Raw genomic sequence first — 25,958 nt, forward strand, 5'->3', positions numbered from 1 at the left:
AGACTGTAGTGAGTTAATTACTTCTGTATTCCCAGCCACATTTACTGCTACCTTGAAAAAGTACCTGGCAGTATTTGCTTTATGTGCTTCAGGTAAGGGTCACCCTTTCTGCATGAAAAACTCCTTTTAAAACTTCATTTAATATGAAGAAACCGCCCCCCCCCACACACACACTTTCCAAATGAGGGCAGAACATTCATACTTAGTCTTAACACTTATTCTGCTGCATTCTCTTGTACTTAAATTTGCCCTAATGTTTATCCTTTGAGAATTTCAAATAGAACATATTTTCATCATATCCACCCTCCACATTCCTTCTTCCAACTTCAGAATTTATCCAATCTTACTGTCACTGTGTGTTTGTGGACCACAGAACAGGGTAGCAAATACCTCTTAAAATGCTTAGTATACTAAATAACCCTCAGAACACTTGCACACAGTGACCTCTTTATGCATAATTATAGTGCAAAACATTTATTTTTCATCAATGAGAACTAGAAAGATGAAAAGAAAAGCATTCTTCAGGCAAGGGAAATGACAAGACATTAACTTGCTGATCTAGGGCCTGCAATAGAAAGGCTTGTCCTACTCGCTATCACTTGGTCATCTCCTTGGCTTCTTTCGAGTGCCTTTCAAACGCCTTTTATTTTTATCATTCTCCTTCTGAGCCAGTTCTTCTTTCCTCTTCAGCTCAACAATTTCCCATGCCAAACGGTCTTCATTCCTTCTCTGACTATATATCAACTCTTTTGTAAATGTTATTGTCTACATAAATGAAATAGAAAGGGAGTCTCATTAAAGACCATATCTGCATAGAGAGGTGGTTGACCCAGATCTTAGATCATGAAATAGCCATGCCCAGACCATAGCAGAAAAGCATCTTCAAGCTCTATCAGACCTACTAAATCAACACCTACATGTGCCAAGAGACCAGGCGATTCATATGCATATTGAAGGTCCCACAGAGAACAGACCAAAGATATCTAAAATCTCTAGGAACCCATAAGCACCCATTTTCAATGAGTGGCGGAGAATATCAAAGGTGTAGATCACTTTAAGGAACCGTGTTCTACTGGCCACAATTTCAGTCCTGTTTGCCTGCAATTTATGGAGACTGACTAGATGCCTAGAGCCCATTTTCAAACACTTAGATGCAAGTGCTCTTCATAAGGCTCAACTCTTCAAATCTCCTTAGAGCCCCTTGGTGAAAGCATTGTCTAACTGAGATAGAGAACGTTTGTGCTATAGCATTTTCTTCATTTTGACTTCCTGACATGTATGGGCTTAGAGAGAGAGAAGGCCCATCTTGAGCCAGAGGGCTCACAAACCATGAGGAAGGAATCCCAGAGGATATTAGAACCAGTTAGCTACTTACAGTATTATCTTTAACAGTTAAGGCGACATCTTGCAGGTCGTGCAGGATCTCGGTTAATTCGTTTTCCATGTTTAGAATAGCCATCGCACACTGGAGGCAGCTGTGGGTGTCTATTTCAGGCCTCTGTTGGAAATGAAAGGGCAGTCAACTTACTCTCTCAGGTAATTTCTATGTAAAATGAGGAATAGGTTTGTAGGTAAGAAGGCTTTTGAATTTTGCATAGCATAGTGGAGTCAGCTGAGAGTTTTAAAGACAGATACCTGGTTCACCGGCAGTCGTTTTGTTTAACTGATATGGGCCTCAGGACCTTAAAAAGACCCTTGACAAATTCCATTGCTACATAACAAGGGTACAGGTTAGTAATTATTCCACTGGTTTTGAAATTCTATAATGTTGATTTCATTTTGTTATGTATTAGATATGTACTAAATTTATTTTTAAGATGCACCTAAATCATTACAGATGAATGGATGCAACAGTCTTTGGGTAGCCCTGGCTATCCAGGAGCTTGCTTTATAGACTAGGCTAGCCTCAGACTCAGAGAGATCTTCCTGTGTCTGCCTTCTAAGTGCTGGGACTTAAAGATGTGTGCTGAGCTAGGATACAAGTCTTAACTGAAGATCAGACAGTTTCTTTGGAGTGCCAGCACTTAGTGGGAACAGTGTAGTTCAAGACACTTGACAAGACAACCATAATGAATACCTGAGGGTCTACCTAAAGTTTCTGTGAACTGAAAAGGGAGGGTAATAGCTCTGGGAAAACTCACGAGAGCCCTGCTTCTAAGCTCTTCAGAGCATTAGGCCCATCTGAGGAGTTTGTTAAGACACAGCTTCTTGGCCCTACTCACAATCAGGTTTCTTGGGCAAGGCGAGAGTCATGGACTTGAATATTTCACCATTCACCTATGATGCTGGTGCTGCAGATGCAGAGATTTGTGTGGTTGGCTCATTGAGAAAAGCCAGACAGGTATTTAATGGACATGTTTCATCCCTGAAGCTATTGACTCAGGTCCAGTTACTAAGAACATGAATAACCTAACTAGGACATTTAAATAGCAAGCACCTATATTTTAGATTTAGGAAAAAGCCCCAGCAGAAATTGTTAAAGTAGAATTACAGTCACCTGAATTTCCGGAATGCAGACCTTATTACCTCTTTCGGTGATGTATGCCAGGATGTTTTTGGCACAGGACCATTTCATTGAAGCCTTGTCCTGAGAATATGCTCCAAAACTAGTCATTGTCGTGTCATCACTGTACAAGCAAGCCTAGGATGGAGGTGAGGATTTGGGGGAAGGGAGACAGGTAACAGAAGTTAAAATTTCAGGTAGGAATCTCAAGAAAAGAGTCTCCTGTCTCAGTGGTCATCTAGAAGAGGTCTTGGATGTTCTGAGTGTCTTGCTTGTCCTTTGAATTCCAGAAGTTTCTATCTTCCTGAACTCAGGATGCCCCAAAGAGCAGCCACTCAGAGAAGTTCCTAATCTTTTTACAGTATGGACTTTCTATGGATCAGACCTGTTAACATTATCAGTTTCATCCACTGACGGAAGCCTACCCCAGGGGGCTAGAGAGATGATTCAGTGGTTAAGAGCACTAGCTTCTTTCTGTTCCAGAGGACCCTGGTTCAATTGCAAGCACCCACAAGGCAGCTCACAACATCTAACAGTTCCAGAGGATTGGTCATCTTCATACAGACATACATGCAGGCAAAACATCACTGTACGTTAAAAAATAAATACATTAAAAAACAGACAAACATTACCAGAAAGCTAGGCCTTTAATCCCAGCACTTGGGAGGCAGAGTCAGGAGGATCTCTGAGTTCCAAGCCCCCACTGTTCTACAGAGTGAGTTCCAGGACAGCCAAGGCTATACAAAGAAACCCTGTCTCAAAAAAGGAAAAACAAAAACAAAAAGCCTAGCACAAATTTACTAAAAAGCTAAGAGCAGATTTATCATACATGTTGACCGTGAGTGTGAAATTGCATTTAGCTATAAAAGGGCTTATTCTGCTACCATTGGCTATTGTTTGGGAACCCAAGTGAAGAACTGATTCTCCCTGTTGCTTGTAGTTTGCTGTCACAATTCTCAATCACCAAAGCCTCACCATTGAACTACCTTCTCACCTAATGTTAGATGTGAAGATGTAAATGTTAGATACCCAATGATATGAAGGTAGTAAATGTGTCATCACCCAGATCAGAACAAAGTCTACCCTCATAGTAGCCCAAGGGCTCTACTAACCAAGAACATATAAGCATCACTGAGGTTCATCTGCATACAGGCAACTCGATGAATAAAAGCTAAAGCCTCTTCAGGAATGGGCTTCCTTCTCTTAGGTCCCATCTCAGCAATAGGAGAATTCAGCCATAAGATGTGCTACCCACTTCACTGGAAAGGCTCTTAAATACCAAGGAGTGGATACAACCCACCCCTTGTAATAAGATGAAATCACCGCCACCTGAGACTGCAGCTGCTAATCTACCAACAAGGATACTGTGTCTGGGTAAAGAAACCAAAATGAGCAGAGAGACAATGTATAGAAGAGGGATTGGAGCTTCTAATTTTCTCAATAGTTGTTCTTAAGGGTAATGCAAATTATTTTAATTTCTCAGTTTTCTCAGAATGATGATGGCATAGCCTGCTTGATATACATCAAATTTAAGGAACATGTTAAAAAAAAAAAAAAACTACTTGTTTATAGGAAACATTACAACCCCTTCCCTCCTCATACATAATTGAGCTGATTGTGGAGTATGGTTGAGTTCTGAAATCTCCTATTCCAGCTAGAAGAGGCATACAGATTTTGTGGGTAAACTGGCACTTCAAGTTGGCCTTGTGAGCAGACAGAAGATAGAGAAGTGGAAGTAGAAAAAAAGGCACCCCCCCCCCTGCAGCTGTAATAAGCACATACAGCTGTAGCTACAAGACCATGCTGCTGTTTCCCAATTTTGCAATTGGCATCTTCTTGGCTCCTTCCTTATTCTTTCTTTCAAGGGTCTCTTTGTGGCTTGGCATGTACTGATTTCACCATTCTTTATGGCTGATAAAGGGGTGCTTCTAGAAATGTACTGCGTCACTGTTAAAAAATCCATCTGACATAAGAATAAAGCTTAAAATTCAGGACATGCAGAGATGGCTCAGCAGTTAAGAACACTGGCTGCTTTGGGGACAGAACTTCCTTGTCTGGCCTCCATGGGAGAGGATGTGCCTAACCCTGCAGACTTGATGCACTGGGGGGGGGGGGGCGATATCTGGGAAGCTCCACTCTCATAGGAGAAGGGGGTGGGGAGAGGGACTCTGAGAGGGGGCAACCAAAAGGAGGGCATCAATCGGTATGCAACATGAATGAATGAATGAATAAATAAATAAATAAATAAATGGGGGGTGGGGAGCTCTTCCAGAGCTGGTTGCTCTTCCACAGGACTCAGATAGTCCCAGCACCCACATGGTAGCTCACAACTGTTTAGAGTTCCAGCTCCAGGGAACCAACACCCTTACACAGACATACATGTAGGGGGGAAAAAATTAAGATCCCAACTTTGAGCTAACCCCTGCCTTCTTGGACTGAATGGAAATGGCATCTGTCTAGGCAGGTGCTACCCTGCAGTCCACGCTATTCTGGAGGATGAGCAGCAAATATCTTGATTTGGGGAGACAGTTTGAATAGCAATTGCCTCAAAGTCCACCCCTGGAGAAGGGTGAAAAATAAAAACTCTTTTTTTTCCCCCTTGAGGGAGAAGTTAAACTTTGAAACTTGGACAGAGTCAAACAAGGTAGTCTCAAAGAAGAAATGATCAGATCAATGTTTCTTGACCCAACAGACTCCAATTGAGTCTCCGATTACTCCTATAAAGGAAAGGTGGTTTCAGACAGTGCTTCTCAAAACATCATTTGCAGGGAACTTTGTTCAAATGCAGAAGTGTGGTTGGTGGAGCCTGAGGCAATGCATTTCTAATCTATTGCCAGGTACTGCCTGTCCAGGGACACACCTTCAGGGGAAAGGTTATAAGAACATTCCCAAAAATTCCAGGAAATTCTGTAGGGCGCTCATGGCACAGGTGATGATCATTGAGTAAGAAGGGAGAGAAAAACATTTTCTAGAGAAAAAAGCATTCCCCAAGGTATCAGGTCCTCCACGGCAGCACTCCTGGAAAGGCAGTCGTGCTAGCAATTTTGGGATAGCTGGGCTCTAGAGTTTAGACTCGTCTGAGAATGTGGCACCTGTGCAGGTTCCCACTGTTGTTTTGAATGCTATCTTTGGTTTTGTTTCATTGTATGAGGGTTTGCCTATGTACATGTATGGGTGCCATGTGTGTGCCTAGCTTGTGAAGGTCAAAAGGTCACAAGACACCATTGGATCCCTTGAAACTCAAGCCAGAGTAGTTTTGAGCCCCCATGTAGGTGCTGAGAACAGAACTGAGGGCCTCCACAAGAGCAGCAAATGCTCTTTACCCCCAAGCCAGCTCCAGCCTTTGCTTAGGTGATATGTGACCCCAGTTCCTCCTCTTCAAACCTTGTGGTTCCTTTTTGGAAGATCAGCAATTTGTGGGTAACAGTGACAAGTTTATACTGTCTAACCTACAAGTTAGTAAACCTGGAATTCATGGATTAGTTACTGGAATAGAATAGTCTGAGAATTTGGATATTTCTGGGTGGGTTTAAAGAACTTTCCTTGTAAACATTCTGTGATTGTACTATACAGCCACAACAGAGAACTGAATGCATATTTATAAACCCAGTTTTGTTCTTTTAATGAGATGGAACTAAGGATTTTTGCTAATCTAACACTATTCTCTCTGTCTCGTCTCTGTTTCTGTCTCTGTCTCTCTCTCATACACACAAACACACACATATGCATGAATTAATGGAAACATATCACATCTTTAGTAATTAGTGTGTGTGGGGGGGGCATGCCGAGAATGTCAGAAGACAACTTGTGAGAGTCAATTCTTTTCTTTTACTCCATGGGTCCTAGGGCTGAAACTCATATCATCAGGCTTGACAGCAGGTGCCGTTGCCATTTCCATAGCCCTGTTAAGTTTTTATACTTATACTTTTAATCATTGACAAATGAACAGATATGCATATGTAGTGTGTATATGTGTGTGTGAGTTTGGACATGCATGTTTGATGGCACACCTGTGGAGCACAACGTCTGCCATCAGTCCTCACCTTTGACTTGGGGATAGAATCTCTCTTCCTCACTGCTGTATTTGCTGGGCTAGCTGGCCTGCCAGCTTCCACAGTCTTCCTGTTTCCCATCTCTTGCTAGGACAATGCTGGGGCTCCAGATGCTACGGTACTGTGTGTATAATGGGGATCAGGACTCAGCATATCAGGCCCATGCAGGAAGCACTTTACCCATCGGGCCATCTCCCCAGCTTAACTGCTTTCAATCAACCCATAGTTATACACAAATTTATGGGGCATGTGTGATATTTTGACACAGATATACAGTGAATAATTATTCTACCGTGGACAATTTGACTATGATATTTGTTACAAAAAAAAAAAAATCTTCTTTGAGTCTGACTTGGATTCTTTGAACTTCCTACACTTGGATATTTCCCAAGACTGGGAGAGGGTAGACATTCTTCTTGTAGGTTCTGTGTTTTTGATTCTCTTACTCTGCATTTCACTGTTTTCAGAGGGCTCTCAAAGGTTTGGTAGACATCCTTCATTTTTCCTTATTCATATTCTTCTTTTGCTTTGTTTGCCTTTCTACCTTTGTTTTTTGTCTGACTTGAATGACTAACAAATGAAGAGCCCAGAGTAATTCCAGGCATAGTTCTGTCGTGGCTGCCATCTTACCGGTAGCATGGCCTGAAACTCTACATTCTTTTCAGTTGCAGTAAAAACAAGGCCCGTGTGAGTTCCATAAAGTTTGGGATAAGACCACTCCCTTGCCTGTACCAACACCCTGGGCTGGAGAACCTACCCTCAATTTACAGATCCCTTCTTTATTATCCCCTGAACATCTGTCTGTGGGTTTGGGTGTCAAAAGGAGACTGCTCAGGCCCTTTGGGGTGCTTGATCTTGCACAAGCCTCTCTTAAAAGGGGCACAGGCAGCCTCTCAGCTTCTCTGATAAGGAAGCTGCTGGCTAATCCTGCTACAAAACCTCTGCCTCTGCCTCTGCCTGTGAGAATTGTATTCAGCAGGTGACAAGGTGTTCCTCTATTGAAATGACAGCTAGAAGAAGTAAGGAAAGTTTTGTCTGTCTGTTTTTTAAATGTATAAATGTATGTGGCCACTGCGTGTTTATTTCTGACTGATCTTAAATGTATAAGTTGACTATGCTCTACATGTCTTGGTAAAAGAACATCAGATCGAAAGCCCCTCAGCACCCCAAAGACCCAAAGCCTAAAGTTTTATTGGTCTCTCCTTTTCTTAGCCCTCCAATTCCTACCCCCACCCCTGTGTTTGCTAGTTAAGTTCAGTCCCTCTTCTCACGCTTCCCCTGGATAACTACCTAGTCTTGGCAATGGCTGGACCATTATTCTCTCTACTACTTGCCCTGACTTGTGGGCCCTTCCTCAGAAACCCCCTCATCTACTTTATCCAGGCATGCATTACAGTATAAACTTAAGAGCCCATTTACCCTCTTGGCCAATGACCGAGACCTTGAGAAAACTGACAAATCAAGGATTTGACTCAGTTACAAATTAGAGGGGGGAGTGAAGAGCCCAGAGAAATTCCAGGCACTGGTCTGCCACCACCACCTTCTTGCTGCATGTCCTCAAGGCCTACATTCTTTTCAGTTGCAGTAAAAACACCTGACCTGTGTGAGGTTCATAAAGGTTGAGTTAAGATCACTGCCTTAGAATAGCCTTGAGCCTGTACCAACACTTTGCAATCCACAATACCCTGGGCTCAATAACTAACCCTCAATTTACGAATTCTTTATTATCCCCTGAACATATGTTCGTGAGTTTACACTTCAAACGGGGACTGCTCACACCCTTTTTGTTTGTTTGTTTGTTTTTAAAATATATTCCCTATGCCAGAGCCAGGTGCACATGCAGAGCTCTATCAGCATACAGGATAGGTGATTTCCATGTAATTCACTGAACAGTAACTATTACCCTAAATTTGCTTTCGTCACAAAACTTTGTACAATGAATGTCACTGAGTTGTTTTGGTTTTAAAGATTTATTTATTTATTTATTTATTTCATGTATGTGGATACACTGTCACTGTCTCCAGACACATCAGAAGAGGGCATCAGATACCCATTACAGATGGTTGTGAGCCACCATGTGGTTGCTGGGAATTGAATTCAGGACGACCTCTGGAAGAGCAGTCAGTGCTTTTAACCGCTGAGCCATCTCTCCAGCCCCACCACTGAGTTTTAGGTGTTCTAGGAAATTCAGTTTGTATATTGAAACCCCTCGTTCTATATAACTCAAGCTTTTCCTCCCAAGCTTCTGTTCTTGAATAATGACTTGGAGGTTTATTATTATTAGAATATGGCTAGGCCATATTCTAGGTTTGTTCCCTGACTAGTTCGTAACTTATATTAACCCATTTATACTATTCTATGTCTGCCACATGGTGGCTTGTAACTGCTCCTCTGTTTCATATATCCAACTTCCTCAGAGTCTGGATAGAGAATCTTTCTGTGCCTCACTCTTTCCCAGAGTTAGTCTGTGTCTCTGTCTCTGTCTCTCTCTCTCTCTGTTGGATGTTCCACCTTCTAATACTGCCTCAGTTCATTGGTTCCCAGCTTTTTATTGACAGGTGATGTTTCCACATGGTGCACAAGAGGCTGTCCCTACAGCTCCAACATGTTTGGTGTCATCATGTAAGTCTGTCGTGTTTGTGTAGAGCAGGAACGAGTGGGTCACTCTGCAAGAGGCAGACTTCCTTCAACACAGCTACAGTCGCTCACTGAACCACTAATCATCTTCAGTATGGCCTTTCAGACTCCTTTTCTGGGTTCACACTGTCTGATTTAATTCCTTACCTTTTGTCTGTATCCTAGTCGGAGAGAGTAGGCCAGAGGAAAGGATTGTTGTGCCTCTAATGGTCAAACCCAGGAGTGGCACAACACAGATTCTTCCATATCTTGCTGGCCAATATTTGGTCAAAAGCTTCAAAAGATGGGGAAATTAACAATGTCAGAGAGGAAACCATTTGCCTGCATTGAAACCTAGAGTTCTGCTATTAAAGGGAGAAGTAATGGATTGTAGCGATGAAACTGCCTCTACCACAAGTCATGCTGCATATTTGCGCATTCTAATGTGAATTTAAAAGAGCCAATTGTTCATTCAGCTAGAGGTGTTAGCTATCTGTAAAATTCCATTTAATGAGATGGTTGTGTTCTTATAGAAGAGCTACTGATTCTTGTGGGAACACGTTTTCTTTGTTTGAGAGGCCTTCATGATAGTCACCTGAGTAATTACAAACCTAGATAACTGAAAAATCTATTCCAGCTGTGATGGCATTTCTGGTTTTCTTGTGCACAAATTGTAGTTTGTTACCCTGTGTCACTAGCCCCCCCCAAGAACACTGTTCAAATGTCAGTTACCCCCATTCTACTTACTGTGTGCAGGACAATGCGCTTATTGTGAAAGATACAAACTTTATGTTAGCTCTTCAGTCCACGGTTCATTAGGGAATAAGAGTGTCTTCAACGTTCACTGATTAATCCTGTCACTTTGAAAGTAAGCTTCTAGTGTTTGGCTACTTTTGGTATGCTGCTCAGTTCATGCACAGTGCATAAAGGTACATAGCTGTATTATTTCTGTGTCTCCCAGGAGTAGACTGATATGCCAGTTTATAAAACAGAATGATAGGTGGGGCTGGCAAGATGGCTTGGTGACTGTTCTTCCAAAGGTCCTGAGTTCAAATTCCAGCAACCACATGGTGGCTCACAACCATCTGTAATGGGATCTGATGCCCTCTTCTGGCGTATCTGAAGACAACTACAGTGTATTCATGTATAACAATAAATAAATCTTAAAAAAAAAAAAAAGGAATGATAGGGAGAAGGAACATGGATGAGAGTGAAGAAGGAAGTAGAAAATGATAACACTGAGGGGTGAAAATCTAGTAAGATGAGAGTGAAAAAGGAAGTAGAAAATGATAACACTGAGGGGTGAAAATCTAGTCAACCCTAAATGAAATTATAGAAGATAATAGGGTAAATACATCTCTTTATCTCTTTATCTCTCTATCTCTTTATCTCTCTCTCTCTCTCTCTAGTCAGGGAAGCAGAACCAGGAGTGATCTTGGGTATGCATGTGCTCACATAGAACAAACACAGATGTATTATTATGTAGAGAGACAGAGACAAAGTAAGACACAAAGAGGGAGATTAAGACAAGGTAGAGGGGAGAAGGGATCTTTATTTTAAGGACTTTGGGGTCTGGCAAGTCCACTATCTCTAGGGGTGGGGGAGGAGCCAGCAGGCTGGAGAGCTAGGGAGAGCATGCTCTGGTTCAAGTGTCTTTGCAAAGGCAATTTGCAGTATCCTTTCTTGCTCAGGAAACAGTCTTCAGGTGATAAACAGAGACTCACCATCCACATTATAAACCTTCATTTCACCTAAAATATATATTAACAGGAGCATACAGGATAAGGTTTGGCTAAATATCTAGGAAATGTGATCCAACATGGATTCACCAAATTAATGACCACAGGCTCTTACCAAAGGTCAACTCTTGGGCATGCATGAAGAACCTGTTTGTGTTACATGAACATGGGATAAGCACGGTAACACAGGAATGAAAGTAAAAAGAAAAGAAAAAAAAGCACATCAAAAGACATATTAGATTATTTCAGAGAACCAAAGCCCAGGGAATCTAATCTGACAAATTGATTCACTTGTAGAAATGAGTGTGACAACTCAGCAAAGGCCCGGGAAGATTCCTGCTCCATCTGTGGCATACATCGTGTCTTAGTCAGGGTTTGTATTCCTGCACGAAACATCAAAGACTGGGAAGCAATTTGGGGAGGAAAGGGTTTATTCAGCTTACACTTCCACATTGCTGTTTATCACCAAAGGAAGTCAGGACAGGAAGTGACACTGAGCAGGAACCTGAAGGCAGGAGCTGATGCAGAGGCTGTGGAGGAATGCTGCTTACTGGCTTGCTTCCCCTGCCTTGCTCAGCTTGCTTTTTTACAGAACCCAGGACTACCAGGATGGCACCACCTGAAGTGGACTGGGCCCTCCCCTCTTGATCACTAATTGAGAAAATGCCTTACAGCTGGATCTCATGGGGGCATTTCCTCAACTGAGGCTCCTATCTCTGTGATAACTCCAGCTTGTATCAAGTTAACACGCACAACCAGCCAGTACACAGAGTAAGGAAAAGAAGGCAAGCATGGCTCAAGTCATTCTCAAGAGGGTAAAGAAAACATTCTAGCCAAATAATATTTTATGTACTTTTATCTATTTTCACTCATAATTTAGTATAACCTTGTTCTTTTATATTAGCAAAGCCACTAGATGGGGCTAGTATTTCCCACTGATTATTAAGAATGACTGGGCTAATGTTTGGGAATCATTTTCATGGCCCTGGAGCATCCTACAAAATGAGATCATGCACTTGAAGACAGGATTCTCAAGACTCAAAGGGATTGTTGCTACTGGTTTGAGGCAGAGACTGGTAGCTTCTTTGTAACCCCAAAGTTCCCAGTAAGGGACCTGCTTATAAATATCAACGACATCGCATTAGTGGTAACATTATGCCAGGTGAAAGGCAGAGCAATAAGTATAATAATGTTAAGAGAATTAAAGACAAGATCCAGGCTTGGTCTCCTCTAAGCCTCCCAAGCTTTTGTTTCCTCACTTAATATGTGAGTGTGGCTGCCGTGGCCCTCTGTACACATAAGGTTGATGGGAACTAAGAAAGTGCTGATAAAAAAAAAAATCAATGATCCTGGGTTTAGATGGGTCAGTGGTGTTTGCCCTGTGGTGTTCTCCTAACAGTCAGTTGCAATTGAGGTTAGCTTTTATCTAACGCAGGACATTCATTGCCAGGAGAAACGCCAGAAAAAAACAACTAAAGGGAAGGAAAGATTTATTCTGGCTCTGGGTTTCAGCAGTTATGGACTGTGGCTGTCCAGCAGGAGTTGGGCATGTCATATCAGAAGGAGAATGAGGGGAGAGAGAAAGGACCAATGAGGGAGGAAGAAAAAGAGAGAGAGAGAGGAAGCAAAGGCGTAGTCAGGAGATTTATTCCCAGGCTACATCTCCAGTGACTTTTTTGCATCACCTACTTCTTACCACATTCCTTCTAAGAAGCCCCTAGGAGACAATCTTTTGATGAGGGTAGAGCCCGGGAAGGTCCTTTCACTTCTCAAAGACCATCAACTGACAACCAAACTCTAGTTTCTGAGTCCTGAGCCATCTCATATTTAAAACTATGGATATGGAATATGGATATGGAAACTGCATGGATTCTGGTGACAATGAGAGTGAAAATCTGAACAAATACTTGGAGCAAGAGAGAGGGGTCTCTTGAAAGGATACATACTGGGACTGGATGTGGCTATGTTACTACTTCCAACCCTGCTTTATTCATCTTGACTTCTATGCTTGCTGGATGGAGCCTTCCTGGTCTAATTTAGAAAGAGAAGAAAAAAAATCATTGGTTATCTGTGAGGTCTCTAGAGTGTATATTCTTATTTAGTTATTCTGTATTGCCTCACTTCTTTTACCAAAACAAGAAAAAGTACTGCTCGTCAACCTCCAGTAAAAGACAGTACTGTAACTTCCCATCTTCATTCACATGTGATCTGAAACTCCTGCTTCAATGATAGCCGGCCACTACATAGACTTCTGCACTCAGCCCGTTCTTGTTTATTCTCTGTTGGTTGGACGGTGAACATTATCACCCCTGAACCTCTTTCCTTTCCCTTTTTAGTGCTGTCTTCTGCCCCACTCCCAAGACACTGCAGCAGAAGCCCCAAAGGCTTCTTGTTTTCTTTAAGATTATCTGTTGCCCTATGTTCTGACATTGACAGTGACCTGTTTGGTTGTTCTGGGAGAACTCAAGTTTTCAGCATTGTGAGGCTCATATACACTTGTCCTGTCCTCCTCTTGGGACACGTTTGCATTTGTCAGCCAGTGCAATAAACTTATAGTAAGAGATAAGTGTGGGTTTGTTTTTCTCTCCCTTTGGATCCATTCAACCTCTTCAGTTCTGAACTCACCTTTCATGGTAAGTAGACAAAGGCCCAAAGGGTAGTACAAGTCTTTACCAAAACCCAAGAGAGTGGATTCTTGACTTCTAAGTATAAAAGGACAAAGATAAAATATCTTACATGTATATTTTCCAAGACAGTAAAACAGTCTACCAAGTAACCAATTAGGACTAAAATATGGGTGTCCCTCTTGGAAGTTACTATGGTTTGATTGTGAAATGTCCCCGCTTTAGGATTTTCCTGCTGTGAAGAGACACCATGACCACTGCAACTGTTACAAAGGGAAACATTTCATCGACTCTGGCTTCCAGTTTCAAAGTTTAGTCCATTATCATGGTGGGAAACTTGGCAGCGTGCAGGCAGACATGGTGCTGGAAATGGAGCTGAGAGTTCTACATCTGGATCAGCAAGCAGCAGGAAGTCAATAGTCCACTAGGCCTAGGTGCTTCTGAGACCTCAAAGCCTTTCCCCAGGGACACACCTCCTCCAACAAGACCACACCTACTTCAACAAGGCCACATTTCCTACAATGCCAGTTCTTATGAGGCCATTTTCATTCAAACTACCACAGTCCCCTCACCCCAACGACCTGCAAAGCTTTTTTTGTTTGAACAGTTAGTTCCAAGTTGGCTGTATTCTTTGGGAGGTCAGGGAGTTTTTTTGACTTGTGATCTGGTCAGCTGAACAGGCCCTGTGAGTGGGGGTGCAGGATTATAGCTAATCCTCATTCTGTTCCACGTTTTCTACTCCTAATAGATATATGAGCCAGATACCACCAAGGACAGAAGCCACTTCTGTCAACGTGAACACTGCTCTGCCTTCCCACCCTGAGCCTGGGAGTCAACATACATTTGTCCTCCCTTAAGTTTCTTCTGGCATGTATTTTGTCAAAAGCGACTGATAAAGGGGACAATCTGAAACCCCAGGGAGATGATTCAACTCACACTAATTGGGCTACTTAAGGACGCAACTGAGCATCGAAGGTGACAGCTTTCTGCCCAGTGAGACTAGAATGGGAATAGTTGAAAGGTAATACACCATTTGCCCACGAGCGACTTCTGTGACTTGTCTAATGTTCAAAAGTTATTTTTACTAACTTTATATTAGCAAAGGGTTTTTGTTTGTTTGTTCCAGAAAAGAATAGATTAGAAAGATTTCTTTTATGTGGCTCTTTAAAAAAAAATCTATTTCCTTCTGGGTGGTGGGGACACATTGAGCAGTGGGGCCCATGGGGTGTGGGAAAGAGGAGGAAGAGAAGGGGAGCAACAGAGTCAGAATCTATGGATGTGGCATTCCAGGGAGAGTGCACAAAGACTAACAACCATGCTGGTTTCTGGGAGTTGTGAGAGAGACTTGTTTTTGAAGTATTTGACAGATGTGATTATCAAGTATAGTGCTATTGTTTTGTTTTACCAAAAGGGTAATATTTGAAAAAAGTAAGGACTGCTGTTCATTAAAAGAATTACTTTTGGGCAGTGGTGGTATATGCATTTAATCTCAGCACTTAGGAGTCAGAGGCAGGCAGATCTCTGGGAGTTCAAGGCCAGCCTGGTCTGCAAAGTGAGTTCCTGAAAAACCAGGGTTACACAGAGAAACCCTGTCTCAACCCCTGACCTCCAAAAGAACTGCTATTTGAATTGATTGTATCCTACAAGAATAACCAAAAGAGAAGCTTTCTATAAAGAAAAGAAAAGAAACAGATAAGAAAGAAAGAAAGAGAAAGAAAGAAAGAAAGAAAGAAAGAAAGAAAGAAAGAGAGAGAGAGAGAAAGAGAGAGAGAAAGAGAGAGAGAGAAAAGGAAGGCAGGAAGGCATGCAGGCAGGCTGGCAGGCAGGCAGGCTGGCAGGCAGGAAGGAAGGAAAGAAGGAAGGAAGGAACCTTCAATTCAAGAGGCCAGAGAGTTAAGAATTCTTAGTTCCCCATGCTCTTACACAGGATCTGGATTCTATTCTCAGTACCTACATCAGGCAGCTCACAACTGCCTGTACCTCCAGTTCCAGGGTATACAGTGTTCTATTTCCCTGGGCACCTGCACTAAAAGGAATACATAGCCATAGACAGACACACAATTTTCAAATGAAAAATTAAATCTTAAAATTGAGTGCCATCAGGAGCAGAAGTCACCTCAGTCTTGTATTAGCTAGGGCACAACGATGAGCTGGTTACTATTCTTGGCTAGTCAACTTGACTACATCTGGAATTAACTAAAATCCAAGAATTAGGATCACACCAGGAGAAATTTTTGCTTAATTTGAATGTAGCTTCTCTTAAGCAGGAGGCCCTAGACATTCCTAATAGGTATATGACCTGACCCTTCCAGGAGTGATAATCCTCATCTTGCCTTTTCTCCTAAGGCTTGGTATGTTACAGGAACAGAATCCTGCCTATCAAGTGCACTAACCTCTGCCCTCATGTTTTCAAAATGCAGGCCTGAGGAGAAAGGAAGACAGGAAGAGGGGCCTTCAGTGTAGATGCAGAGCTAGCAAGGCTTGGAGTCAGAATACATGCTATAAAGCCTCCTGTGTCTGCACTGGCCTCCTCATTAGCCATGGCAAGCCTCATCTAAGTTTACATTCTAAGTGTTTGCTCATGAAAACACCTCCTCCAGTAGCTGCTAGTTAGCTCACTGGAAGGGAGTAGAGGAAGCCATATGCTGGACTGTAGTGACTTCATTGCCTCTGTTTCATTCCACCTATATCTCTGCTTATGAAAAGGCACCAGATGGCACTAGATGTGCATCCTTCAGGTGAGGGTTGTCCTTTCTACATGAACAACTCTTGTTTTCAAACTGCATTCATTTGAAAACAAAACAAAACAGAAAAGAAAACCAAAAAGACAAGAAAAGAATTTCAATTTAAAATACATACAGGAATGAGGGCAGAATACAGGGATTTGAACTTTAACCATTGAGACGGCTCAGATGTTAAGAGCACTGACTTCTTGTCTAGAGGACCTGGGCTTGATTCTCAGCACCCACATGGTAGCTAGCAATGAGGGCAAAACAACCCATACGCATAAGATAAAGAGTCTTACCACTTAATTTCTACACAATCACTTGTATTTGAATTCCCCTAATCTTGATCGGCACAGAATGTTTGAGAACCATAAGTGAAAGCAAATTTAATGTACGCATACCCTCAGGATACTTTTATCAGTTCCCCATCTGTCCCTTCTCATTCATTAAACTCTTAAGCACATTTATGATGCAAAACAGATTTATTTTTTACCTAAACATTGAGCATTAGGAAAATGAAAAAGAAAGCAGTCTTCAGCAATTGGAGGTGGTGATGGCTTTATGATCTCCAGGCTTGCTTCTTTTGCTTCTGAGGTTAAGCCCTTTTACACCCGATGAGGTAGAAGGTTGTTCCATCTGGGCTTCCTTTTCATTCTTTCTTTTACCTTTTTGCGGAGGAGAAAGTTGCCTTTCCAGATACTCCTTAAACTCTCTTTGTTTACGGAGGACCGATGTTAAAAATTTTAAGAGCTACAGACATAAACAACGGGAAAGGACATTCATTAAGGACCATGCCTGAAACATGAGGAAATATGCCCAAATTGTAGTCCAAAGCACTGCAGATACCCAGAATCTCAAGTTCTGTCCAAACCTAACAAATCACTCCTGGAGCACTGAGAAGAGCCAGAGAATTCATTTGTAGATGGAAGGGCCAAGCATGCAGATCAAAGACATTCAAAATCTCTGGGTGAGTATAGGCACTCAGCGTGCCTGGGTATTTCTTCAGGGGTGTAGATCTCTTTAAGAAACACTTAAATTCCCTTAACTTGAATCACATGGAGACTTTGACTAGGTACCCAGAGCTCATTTTCAAAGACTTAGATGTAGTATTCAGGCCTAAAGCCCAGCTACTTACATCTCTTTAGAGTTCCCTTGCTGAGTGTATTGTCTAACTTTTGTGCTATGGTGATTTCTTCCTTTTGGGTTCCTGGGATGCTATGGGCTTGATGAGTAAGTTCTACGTTGCAGAGGAAGAGTTAGTTTATCAATTGGCAGGAAGATGTCATCAAGACTATAGTATAATAGCATCTCAAATGGTACCTCCCAGCTGGCAGTAGCATTCCCTGGAACTTAGTTCAAAGGCAAATTAGAGACCCTATGCAAAGCCTAGCAAACAAAACATCTTGTGAGTGGATGCCAGCAGTTTTTGGTAGTTAGCTCTCCAAATATTTCAGGAGACGTGAGCTTAGGTATTTCAGAATGAAGTTTGCAAGCTGGCACCAGACCAGTATTTTGTATAATTGTCCAGGGCACATTATTTCTGAGAAGTCTATTCCATAATGTGTTGCAATCTTAATAAGGATTATTAAGATCTCTAACCTCTCATGTCCCAGTCACTCTTAGCAATAAGTTTCTGCCCTTCTTTGGGGATAAACACACATAATGTGAGTGCTTGTTCCATGAAGGGATCTACAGTGCTGATGAAAAACCCCAGCATGCTCTAAGTGGGTGGGTGCCCATATTCACCTAGAGGTTTTGAATGCTCTTGATCAATTCTCTTGACCCTTCAATCCACACATTGTACTTGTATCTGCCCATTCCATAGGAAAATTGCTAGCCCAAAATGAGAGGTGGCACCATGAGACTCAATTAACTACTTACATCTGATTCATGACGTGCAGCAGCCTTTAGGGTTAGCAAGATGTTGGTTAATGTCTCTTCCATCTTCTGGGCCATTTGTAAGGCACTTTTAGGTGTGGTTATTTCCTTCATATCGACCTTCTGTTGGAGAGGAACAGGCTGGTTACTTTTCTTCCACAGAACAGTGTTACATTCTGCATTACACATAATGAGGAGACTTGCACAATCCGATAGTTTCCACAAGCTGGAGTGCCTTGGAATCAGCTGAGTCTGGGTGGCTCACTTTAAACACTGATTTTAATTAAAAGGATTTATAAAATCATATATTTTACCTACAGAGATCATTTTTAATGTGCTACAGATCAAGGACATGGAGGGTGAATGGTGCGGGTATATATTCAACTATTTCACTAGCTTTGGAATTCTATGGTGATAGGACTATTTTCTCAATTTCAGACATATCTTTTTATAAAGCTTCGGTTACAAACAACAGCAATGTTTTAGATAACCAGGCATGTAATGTCCCTGAGTTTCAGTCCATTTGTTTTGCGTGCCTTCCCTGAGAAATAAGGCATAATAAGACACTGACAAGAGAGATAATAAATACCTGAACCTGTGGATAAATTAGTGACATAAAAGAGGGTGTTAGTGGGTCTGTAAATATGCTGTTTCTCAGTATATACGACACCTGGATCAAGTTAGGATGGAATGAAGAACTTGTCAAACACACAACTCCAAACAAATTGTTAACTTGTCCAGGACCAGGGTTGATGAATTTGCATTTCTAGGATCCTCAGGTAGAGCTAGTGCTCCTGATGTAGAGAGCACCCTTGGCTTAGTTCATTGAGAAAAACTAAACAGCATTCAGTGACCAAGTTTTACCCCAAATGTACACATGCTTACTCTTGAGTTTAGCTACAAAGCAGGCCATCTAACAATATGAATAAGCTAAGATAGCAAGCCATTGTTTCCTGGACTAGACCACGCCCTGCAGAGATGATCACAACAAAATTATCGTTACCTCATACGTTGGAGGGCAGATCTTTTTGTTACGGGTCCATAGATGCTTTAGGAATCTATTTGCATATTCCCTCCTTGAATCAGCCAGGGTTTCAAAGGAGAAAGGAAAAGTCTCCTCTTGGGCAGTCATGAAATTTTGGGCCTAGGATAGAGATGAGACTATGAGGACACTGGGCACGAGGAAAGCTTAGTTTTGTTACTAACACTTGCAATCAGTCATTGTTAGATTCAGGACAGAGGTGCAGTGAAAGTTTTGTTAATCCCAAATGTGTCTACACTTAAAACAAAACCACATATTGGTATAAACCCACTTATTCTGCCTCCCTCTGCTGTTTAATGCCTGTGTATTTGGTGGGGGGAATACCCACTGAAAATGTTGGCTTTCTCCTTCTCGTAGCCCATGGTTAGAGTTCTAAATCAACAGACCGCAAATCATCCGCATCCTAACTATTGAGTTACCATTTTGCTTAATATCAAACTGCAGATGTAGCCACAAGCATTTCTACAAGGATAGCAAATCCATTATCACCCAGATTAGAGCAAACTCCTCCCACATAGCTCCTAAGAGTCCATACTAACCATGGCAAAATACACATGGGAGGTATGCAGGTGGTAAGCCACAACTTGGTTCAACGCCTTTGTGCATTCTTCAGAGAAGGGATGGCAGGAAAACATTTCAGCATCAAGGGAACTCGACCGTAAAACGAGCTTCTCACGGTTGTAGAGCACTTCTTAAATCTGATATGCTAGCCCGCTTCTAGCAACAAGGTGAATTTTCTTCCAGCTGGGATGAACAGTAACTAGCCAACCAAGAAAGACACCGTTTCTCAATGAAAGAATGACTCTAGTCAAAGGATACCGGAAAAAGCTGTCTGTGGGAGGAGCTTTTCTTTCTAATTACCTCCATGTTCAGTGTTCTTGCTCATATTTCTAAAGATGATTAGAGAAGGCTCATATGCTCTAGGATAGTGATGTAGTGATGTAATGTAATTCATTTCCTTCACTCACTCCTCTCTTTTAATACCTATGATAGCAGCATGCTGGCTCCACAGTTAGCCTACCCCGTGATTCCAAACCTAGTACATAAGGCCTCAGCAAGACACAGCTGAGCTTAATGTGGGAGAGTTCTGAAAAAATCAAAATCATGGCAGCTGGGAGAGTAGGCCAGAGTTTCTGATAAGTATACATTTTAAATTTGTGTTAATAGTGGCAGACAGAGATGAGGTCATCATTTCCCAGTTCCTCTGTGAGAACTTTGGGTTCACTCCATCGCTCTGAAGTCTCTGTGTATCCTGGCATCAACTTCTTCATTATCTCCTGAGGACAGGGGCTGTTGTACTTATTTCACTATTTCTATGGCTTATAATGGGGTGATTTTAGGCAATGTGTTGAATTGGTGCTGATTACATTATATTTTCCATGTAAGTAAAGGGTAAACTATTCCATCTGCCTGGTGGATCTCTACTTGGACTTAAATTCATGTCTAGATGAATGAAAATGGGAATAGCATGTGTCCAGAAGTTCATCTCTGTGAGAGGGTGAGGGGCTTAACAGCCTCCAGAGGGAGGAGGAGCCATGTTAAGTTAAGAGCTAAGCATTCAGGACTGAGTTTCACATACAAGGTCATCTAAAGGAAGGAATGATTATAAAAATGTCTCTTTTGATTCCTGATTCAACACTGCCCTTGTCCCAGTTGAATTGATGCTTCCATTTTAGAAAGGAGAGGTGGTTTAAGACAGTGCTTCTCACACCATAGTTTTTGCATAGGAATCACCTGGGGTGTTGGTTCAAATGCAAACCTCTGATTCATGGAGTCTGACACACTGCATCTCTAACCTGCTGCTCCCAAAGCAAGGACACACCTTGAGAGAAACAGTTATAAGAACATTCTTGAAAAGCTTCTAATAAAGTTCTGTATGGTAGAAATTGCACTGCTGGTGATCTTGGATGAAGGAGACATTCTCTAGCAGCTAGTGTGCTGCCCTGACATGTCTGGACTGTCAAGATCTCCATGGTAGAGTCCTTGGGAAGCAGAAGTGCTAAGACATGTGGGGCTACTGGACTCTGAGGGTCAAAGCAAGCCAAGGGGAAAGAACGTAGTAGCCGAGAGGATTGTCTACTGGTTCTGCTCACAGCTCAGTAGACTAAGAACCCAATTCATCCTTCCCCATTTCTTGACACTTTTCAAAAAATCAGAATACTGTGCAAGGAATAGGGGCTAGTGATAAAGAAGTTTGGTTTATCACTCTCAATATGATAAAGTTTATATGAGAATGAATCTACGAGCTATAGATTTTATAGAAAGATTTTATGAACATTTGGATATCTCTACATGATCCTTACGATACTTCCATACAAACATTTAATGATCTACCATTCCTTCTGCATAAAGTTGAATATATGTATCTATATTCATATATACTATGTATATTTACACACTCATATGTATGAATACTAGCTCTGTCCCATGGTCAGACATGACTAAAAAAAACCACTGTTAATATTTCAATTTAACCATTTGGAAAGAGCTTTGGTGATTTTTTTTTTCATTTTTTTCTTTCCATATTTTTATAGCTTTTGTAGTCATTTTGCTATGGTAAAGGAAAGTAACAGAACCATTCTAAGGAATTATTTCAATATCATTCCCTAATGGATGTTAATATACACATTTATGACATATTCTTTTTCTAATTGGAAATGAAAAGCATGGTTATTATAAAATATTCCAACATTACAGAAATATATAAGGTAGAAATTGAAGTCTTTCTGCAAGCACTTTGGCTGTCATATATATATATATATGTATATATATATGTGTATATATGTATATATATATATGAAAACATGATTTCCTTCAAACTGTTATATTTTGGGGTTGGCCTTTGAATTAGCATGTGAGATCAATTTTGTTATCTGATGTCCTTGTATCTTCATCCCTGGAATGTGTTGAAAAGAAAATGAAGAAGGCTTTGTGTGTGTGTATGTTGAAAAAAATGAAGAAGGCTTTGTGTGCATGTGTGTTCTATAATTCCTTTTACATTTAAAAAAACTTAATCCAAGTTCTTGTGTTTTCAGTGTTACTCTATCTTGTCATCTCTAACCAAGAAGAAGCAAGGGGCGCTTTAACTGAGAAGTCCTTATCATTAAGAATAACTTTTGCAGAGCAGTTATTGTTTTATTGTGTTCTTTGTGGACAAAGGTGCTTCATTACTTTATAAATTTCTTGAGGGAAGGGGACTCGGTGTTAGTTCTTCCTGTTTCCTAGACCACTTTATAGACTGCCTTTCCTTTCAGAGCCATAGAGTGAATTATGCTCACCTGAAAACATTGTTAAAAGGACGTCAAAGGTGGAAAGTTGGTCACCAAAGAAGAAATAGTCAGAAGAGTCTGATTTCCTATGACTCGTTTTTTTTTAAATTGCTCTATTTATTAATGCATGTATCACAAATGTTTACAATATCAACACTTTCTTGTTGGTATGCCAGACAGAAAAATTATTTTAAAGATCTTTTAAAAAATATATGTTGACTGTCGTTTCCCTTCCACACTCACTTTTAAACTGGTCTGATGAGGTCCTCAAAGTCTATAATGTCGATGCAAGGAAAAAATAATAACATACAGAAAGAAAAATTCAAAGAATAGTTTAAGTTCCCCTTCCACTTTTTCATGGGTTCCTGGGATAGAACTCAAGTCACCAGGCTTGAGTGGCCAGTGTCTTTCTCACTGAGCCATTACTGGCTTATAGTGTATTTTTTTGAGATACCTCTGTGCTAATTTCCAATGGTGTATATTCATTTATTTTTATTTTTCCCACAGGACATGAGTTTCTCTTTCTCTGTTTTTCTTTTTTGCCAACACCTTTTACAAATCTTATAAATGGAACCAGATACTATCGCTCTGTGGCTTTGATGTATATTCTTTAGTGATGTTGATCATTTTTCATATACTCGCTGCTTATAAATATCTTCTAAAGAGATGTATATCCATACCACCTATTTATTTTAAAATCTGATTTTTCAACTCTTGCTTTTAAGATTTTTATTTTCTATTTTACATTCTGATTTTTATATATTCTTTTTTGAATAGTTTGCAACTTTTGTGATTCTTCCTCCGTCTCTGCACCGCACTGGTCATTTCCATGTCTATAGAACAGAAGCGGATGGATTTCGTGTGGTCCCTTTTATCTCATTTTGTTGGCAATATTTTGAAATTGTATTTAAAGCAGGGTCGCCCATACCGATGCTTACAGCATAGTGTCATGTTTTGCAGGTGGTGGCGGCATTGCTTTGTGAGGTTGTGGAATGTTTTTGAAATGAGTGCGGGTAGCAGACATTAGGCCTTGGAGGTGGAGCTTGAAGGCAATAGGTCATTTCTGCATGTTGCCTAAGCTCCTTGCTGTTGATCTGCTGAGATGTGACAAGCTCTATACTAAGCGACCACTGCTGTGGGCACAGTTGCTGTAGCACTCATGGCTTCCCTGCTCTTCCATTCAAACATAATGACTTCTAGGGTGTAGCTCAGGCAGTGGGCTGGCTTACTCAATATTCATGAGGGTTTCGTCTCCCAACAAAACAAAACAAACAAAAATTAATTAGGTATGTATGAACTCTTCTCTTTTTCAAAATAGAAAGATAATGAACAAAATATAAAATTTGATAACTAATAAATAATCCTACTTAGAATAATACATATTTGAAATTAATTCTGTAAACTTTCAGCCATGCCTATATTTTTTTCCCTAAATCAATCCCTACAGTCTAGAACTTTCTTACATATAATTCAAAGAAAAGCATATGAAATCACATTTTTTTTTCGAAGACAACACATCCAAGTTTATTTTGGCAGTACACATTGATCTTGAGAGTTGTTCTGCAACTTTAAAAAGTTTTAAATCAACTTTAAAATGTTGTGTACCATGTGCCAGTGCCATGGGTTGCTCCGTGTGTATTCTTTGGTTGGTGGTCCAGTACCCAGGAGGTCCGGGGGTGTCTGGCCTGTTGACACTGTTGCTCCCTCCATAGGGCTGCAAACCCCCTCAGCTCCTTCAGTCCTTTCTCCAACTCCATCAGGGGTCCTCTAGCTCAGTCCAATGGCTTGCTGCCACCTTCTATCTCTGTTTCTGTTAGGCTCTGGCAGAGCCTCTCAGGAGACAGCCATATCAGGGCTTCTATCATCAAGCACTTCCCCACCTCCAACCATAAGGTCTGGGTTTGGTGGCTGTATATGGGATGGATCCGCAGGTGGGGCAGTCTCTGGATGGCCTTTTCTTTCAGTTTCTGCTCCACACATTGTCTCCGTATTTCCTCCTGTGAGTATTTTGTTCACCCTTCTAAAAAGCACTGAAGCATCGACATTTTGGTTTTCCTTCTTCTTAGCATATGAAATCACATTTTAAAAAAATGAACAGTCTTGTGATTGAATAAAAGATCACTGCCTATATATAACCTTAATGTATTCTTAGGAAAGTACAAATCACCCTTATTATAGGTCAGTGGAATATGAGACATTGTTGCTTCACATTACAATAGACACAAGTGCAAATCCTTAAATATTTCATAGAGAAGAGGATGATCAGGAAATAGAATGCATTAGTATTTAAAACTGTAACCTTTTGCAGAGATACAATCTCAGAATTGACAACTTGTCTTTATAGTAACTATAGCAACCACACTTGCACCGTCATTTAAGGAAGCCCATGTGATCCACCTAAGTGTGCATCCTAGTGAAAACTGTGTAAAATAGCACAGACAGAAAAGCAACATAATCGTATCCCAAGAGAAGGGAAATTATGATCTCACCAATGAGACTCTAGTGTCTGTATTATTAGCACACTTACTGCTAAACGTTTACTACAATGACGTTAGACACCATTGCAAGAAATTTTCATTGTCTATTTTACACGGGCACGCACACACACAACACACACAACCACCACCATTACAGTCATTACCTCCACTCCCCAAATAACAATTACAACAGCAGAAAATAAAACAGACCCCCAAGCCCCACCCTTCTATGCAGATCTGTGGAATGGACAATCCTTCCTGAGATTACTTTCCCTGGACTGCTACAGTTCCTTCTCTGCGGAGGAGCGAGTCTGTAGTATTAGATGAGAAAAAACATGGCTGTCTCTGTTTAGACATACATGTGCTTGGTTTGATACTAGTTTAGTTTGACCCAAACACTAGGGAAAAAAACAAACAAACAAAATCAAACCCCAAAACTATAGAACCCAAGTAGCCAGTGCCATCCTTTGATGGAAAGAAAGCTACACAAGATTGGTACAGGTGTTAGGAGGGTGGTGAAGGTAGGTGGTTGATTCATGTGCGTGTCATTGGCATGAGCTGGCATGCTGACTGGATATGACAGGAATGTGATGTTAAAAAAAAAAACAACAACTTAGTGGCAAAGAGAACTATATTAAGATGTTCTTCAGGTGTTAGCCTTTCCCCATCCACCATTCTTCTAGTAAATCTAAATTAATGTGTGACATTTTATAATTAATCAAGATTTTTCCTTATTTTTCTTAGGTTTATTACCAGTTACCTCATGATCCTACTGCTTTGATATTCCTGCTGTGATAGATGAATATCTCTTCTTAAACCACAAGGCAAAAAGACTCTCTCTCTCTCTCCCTTTCCCCTCCCTCCCTCTACCTCCTTTCCCTCCCTTTCTTTTTTTCTTTTCTTTTCTCTTTTCTCTTCTCTCTTCTCTCTTCTCTCTTCTCTCTTCTCTCTTCTCTCTTCTCTCTTCTCTTCTCTTCTCTTCTCTTCTCTTCTCTTCTCTTCTCTTCTCTTCTCTTCTCTTCTCTTCCCTTC

General features: G+C 41.1%; 2 protein-coding genes across 3 annotated transcripts in view; both read right to left on the bottom strand.

Annotated features, from left to right (window-relative positions):
- Positions 1-472: 472 nt before the first annotated feature.
- LOC110312109 (bacterial non-heme ferritin-like) lies at positions 473-3,746 on the bottom strand. The gene is made up of 4 exons (XM_021185656.1): positions 3,616-3,746; positions 2,498-2,641; positions 1,376-1,498; positions 473-765 (listed from the first exon to the last, which is right to left on the bottom strand). Exons 1-4 carry the CDS (start codon positions 3,715-3,717, stop codon positions 604-606), a joined length of 531 nt encoding a protein of 176 aa, XP_021041315.1. The 5' UTR covers positions 3,718-3,746; the 3' UTR covers positions 473-603.
- Positions 3,747-16,723: 12,977 nt separating this feature from the next.
- Positions 16,724-25,958, bottom strand: part of LOC110312088 — a 13,456-nt gene continuing 4,221 nt past the window's right edge. For both annotated transcript variants that reach the window (XM_029470841.1, XM_021185637.2), the window contains 4 exons: positions 19,720-19,940; positions 19,142-19,282; positions 18,142-18,261; positions 16,724-17,010 (listed from right to left, as the gene is read on the bottom strand). In XM_029470841.1, the coding sequence (XP_029326701.1) occupies positions 16,795-17,010; positions 18,142-18,261; positions 19,142-19,282; positions 19,720-19,815 (573 nt within the window). In that variant the 5' untranslated portion in view covers positions 19,816-19,940 and the 3' untranslated portion in view covers positions 16,724-16,794. The remainder of the gene's footprint in view (positions 17,011-18,141; positions 18,262-19,141; positions 19,283-19,719; positions 19,941-25,958) is intronic.

The sequence above is a fragment of the Mus caroli genome, chromosome 16, assembly GCF_900094665.2.
Source record: "Mus caroli chromosome 16, CAROLI_EIJ_v1.1, whole genome shotgun sequence".
Taxonomy (NCBI): domain Eukaryota; kingdom Metazoa; phylum Chordata; class Mammalia; order Rodentia; family Muridae; genus Mus; species Mus caroli.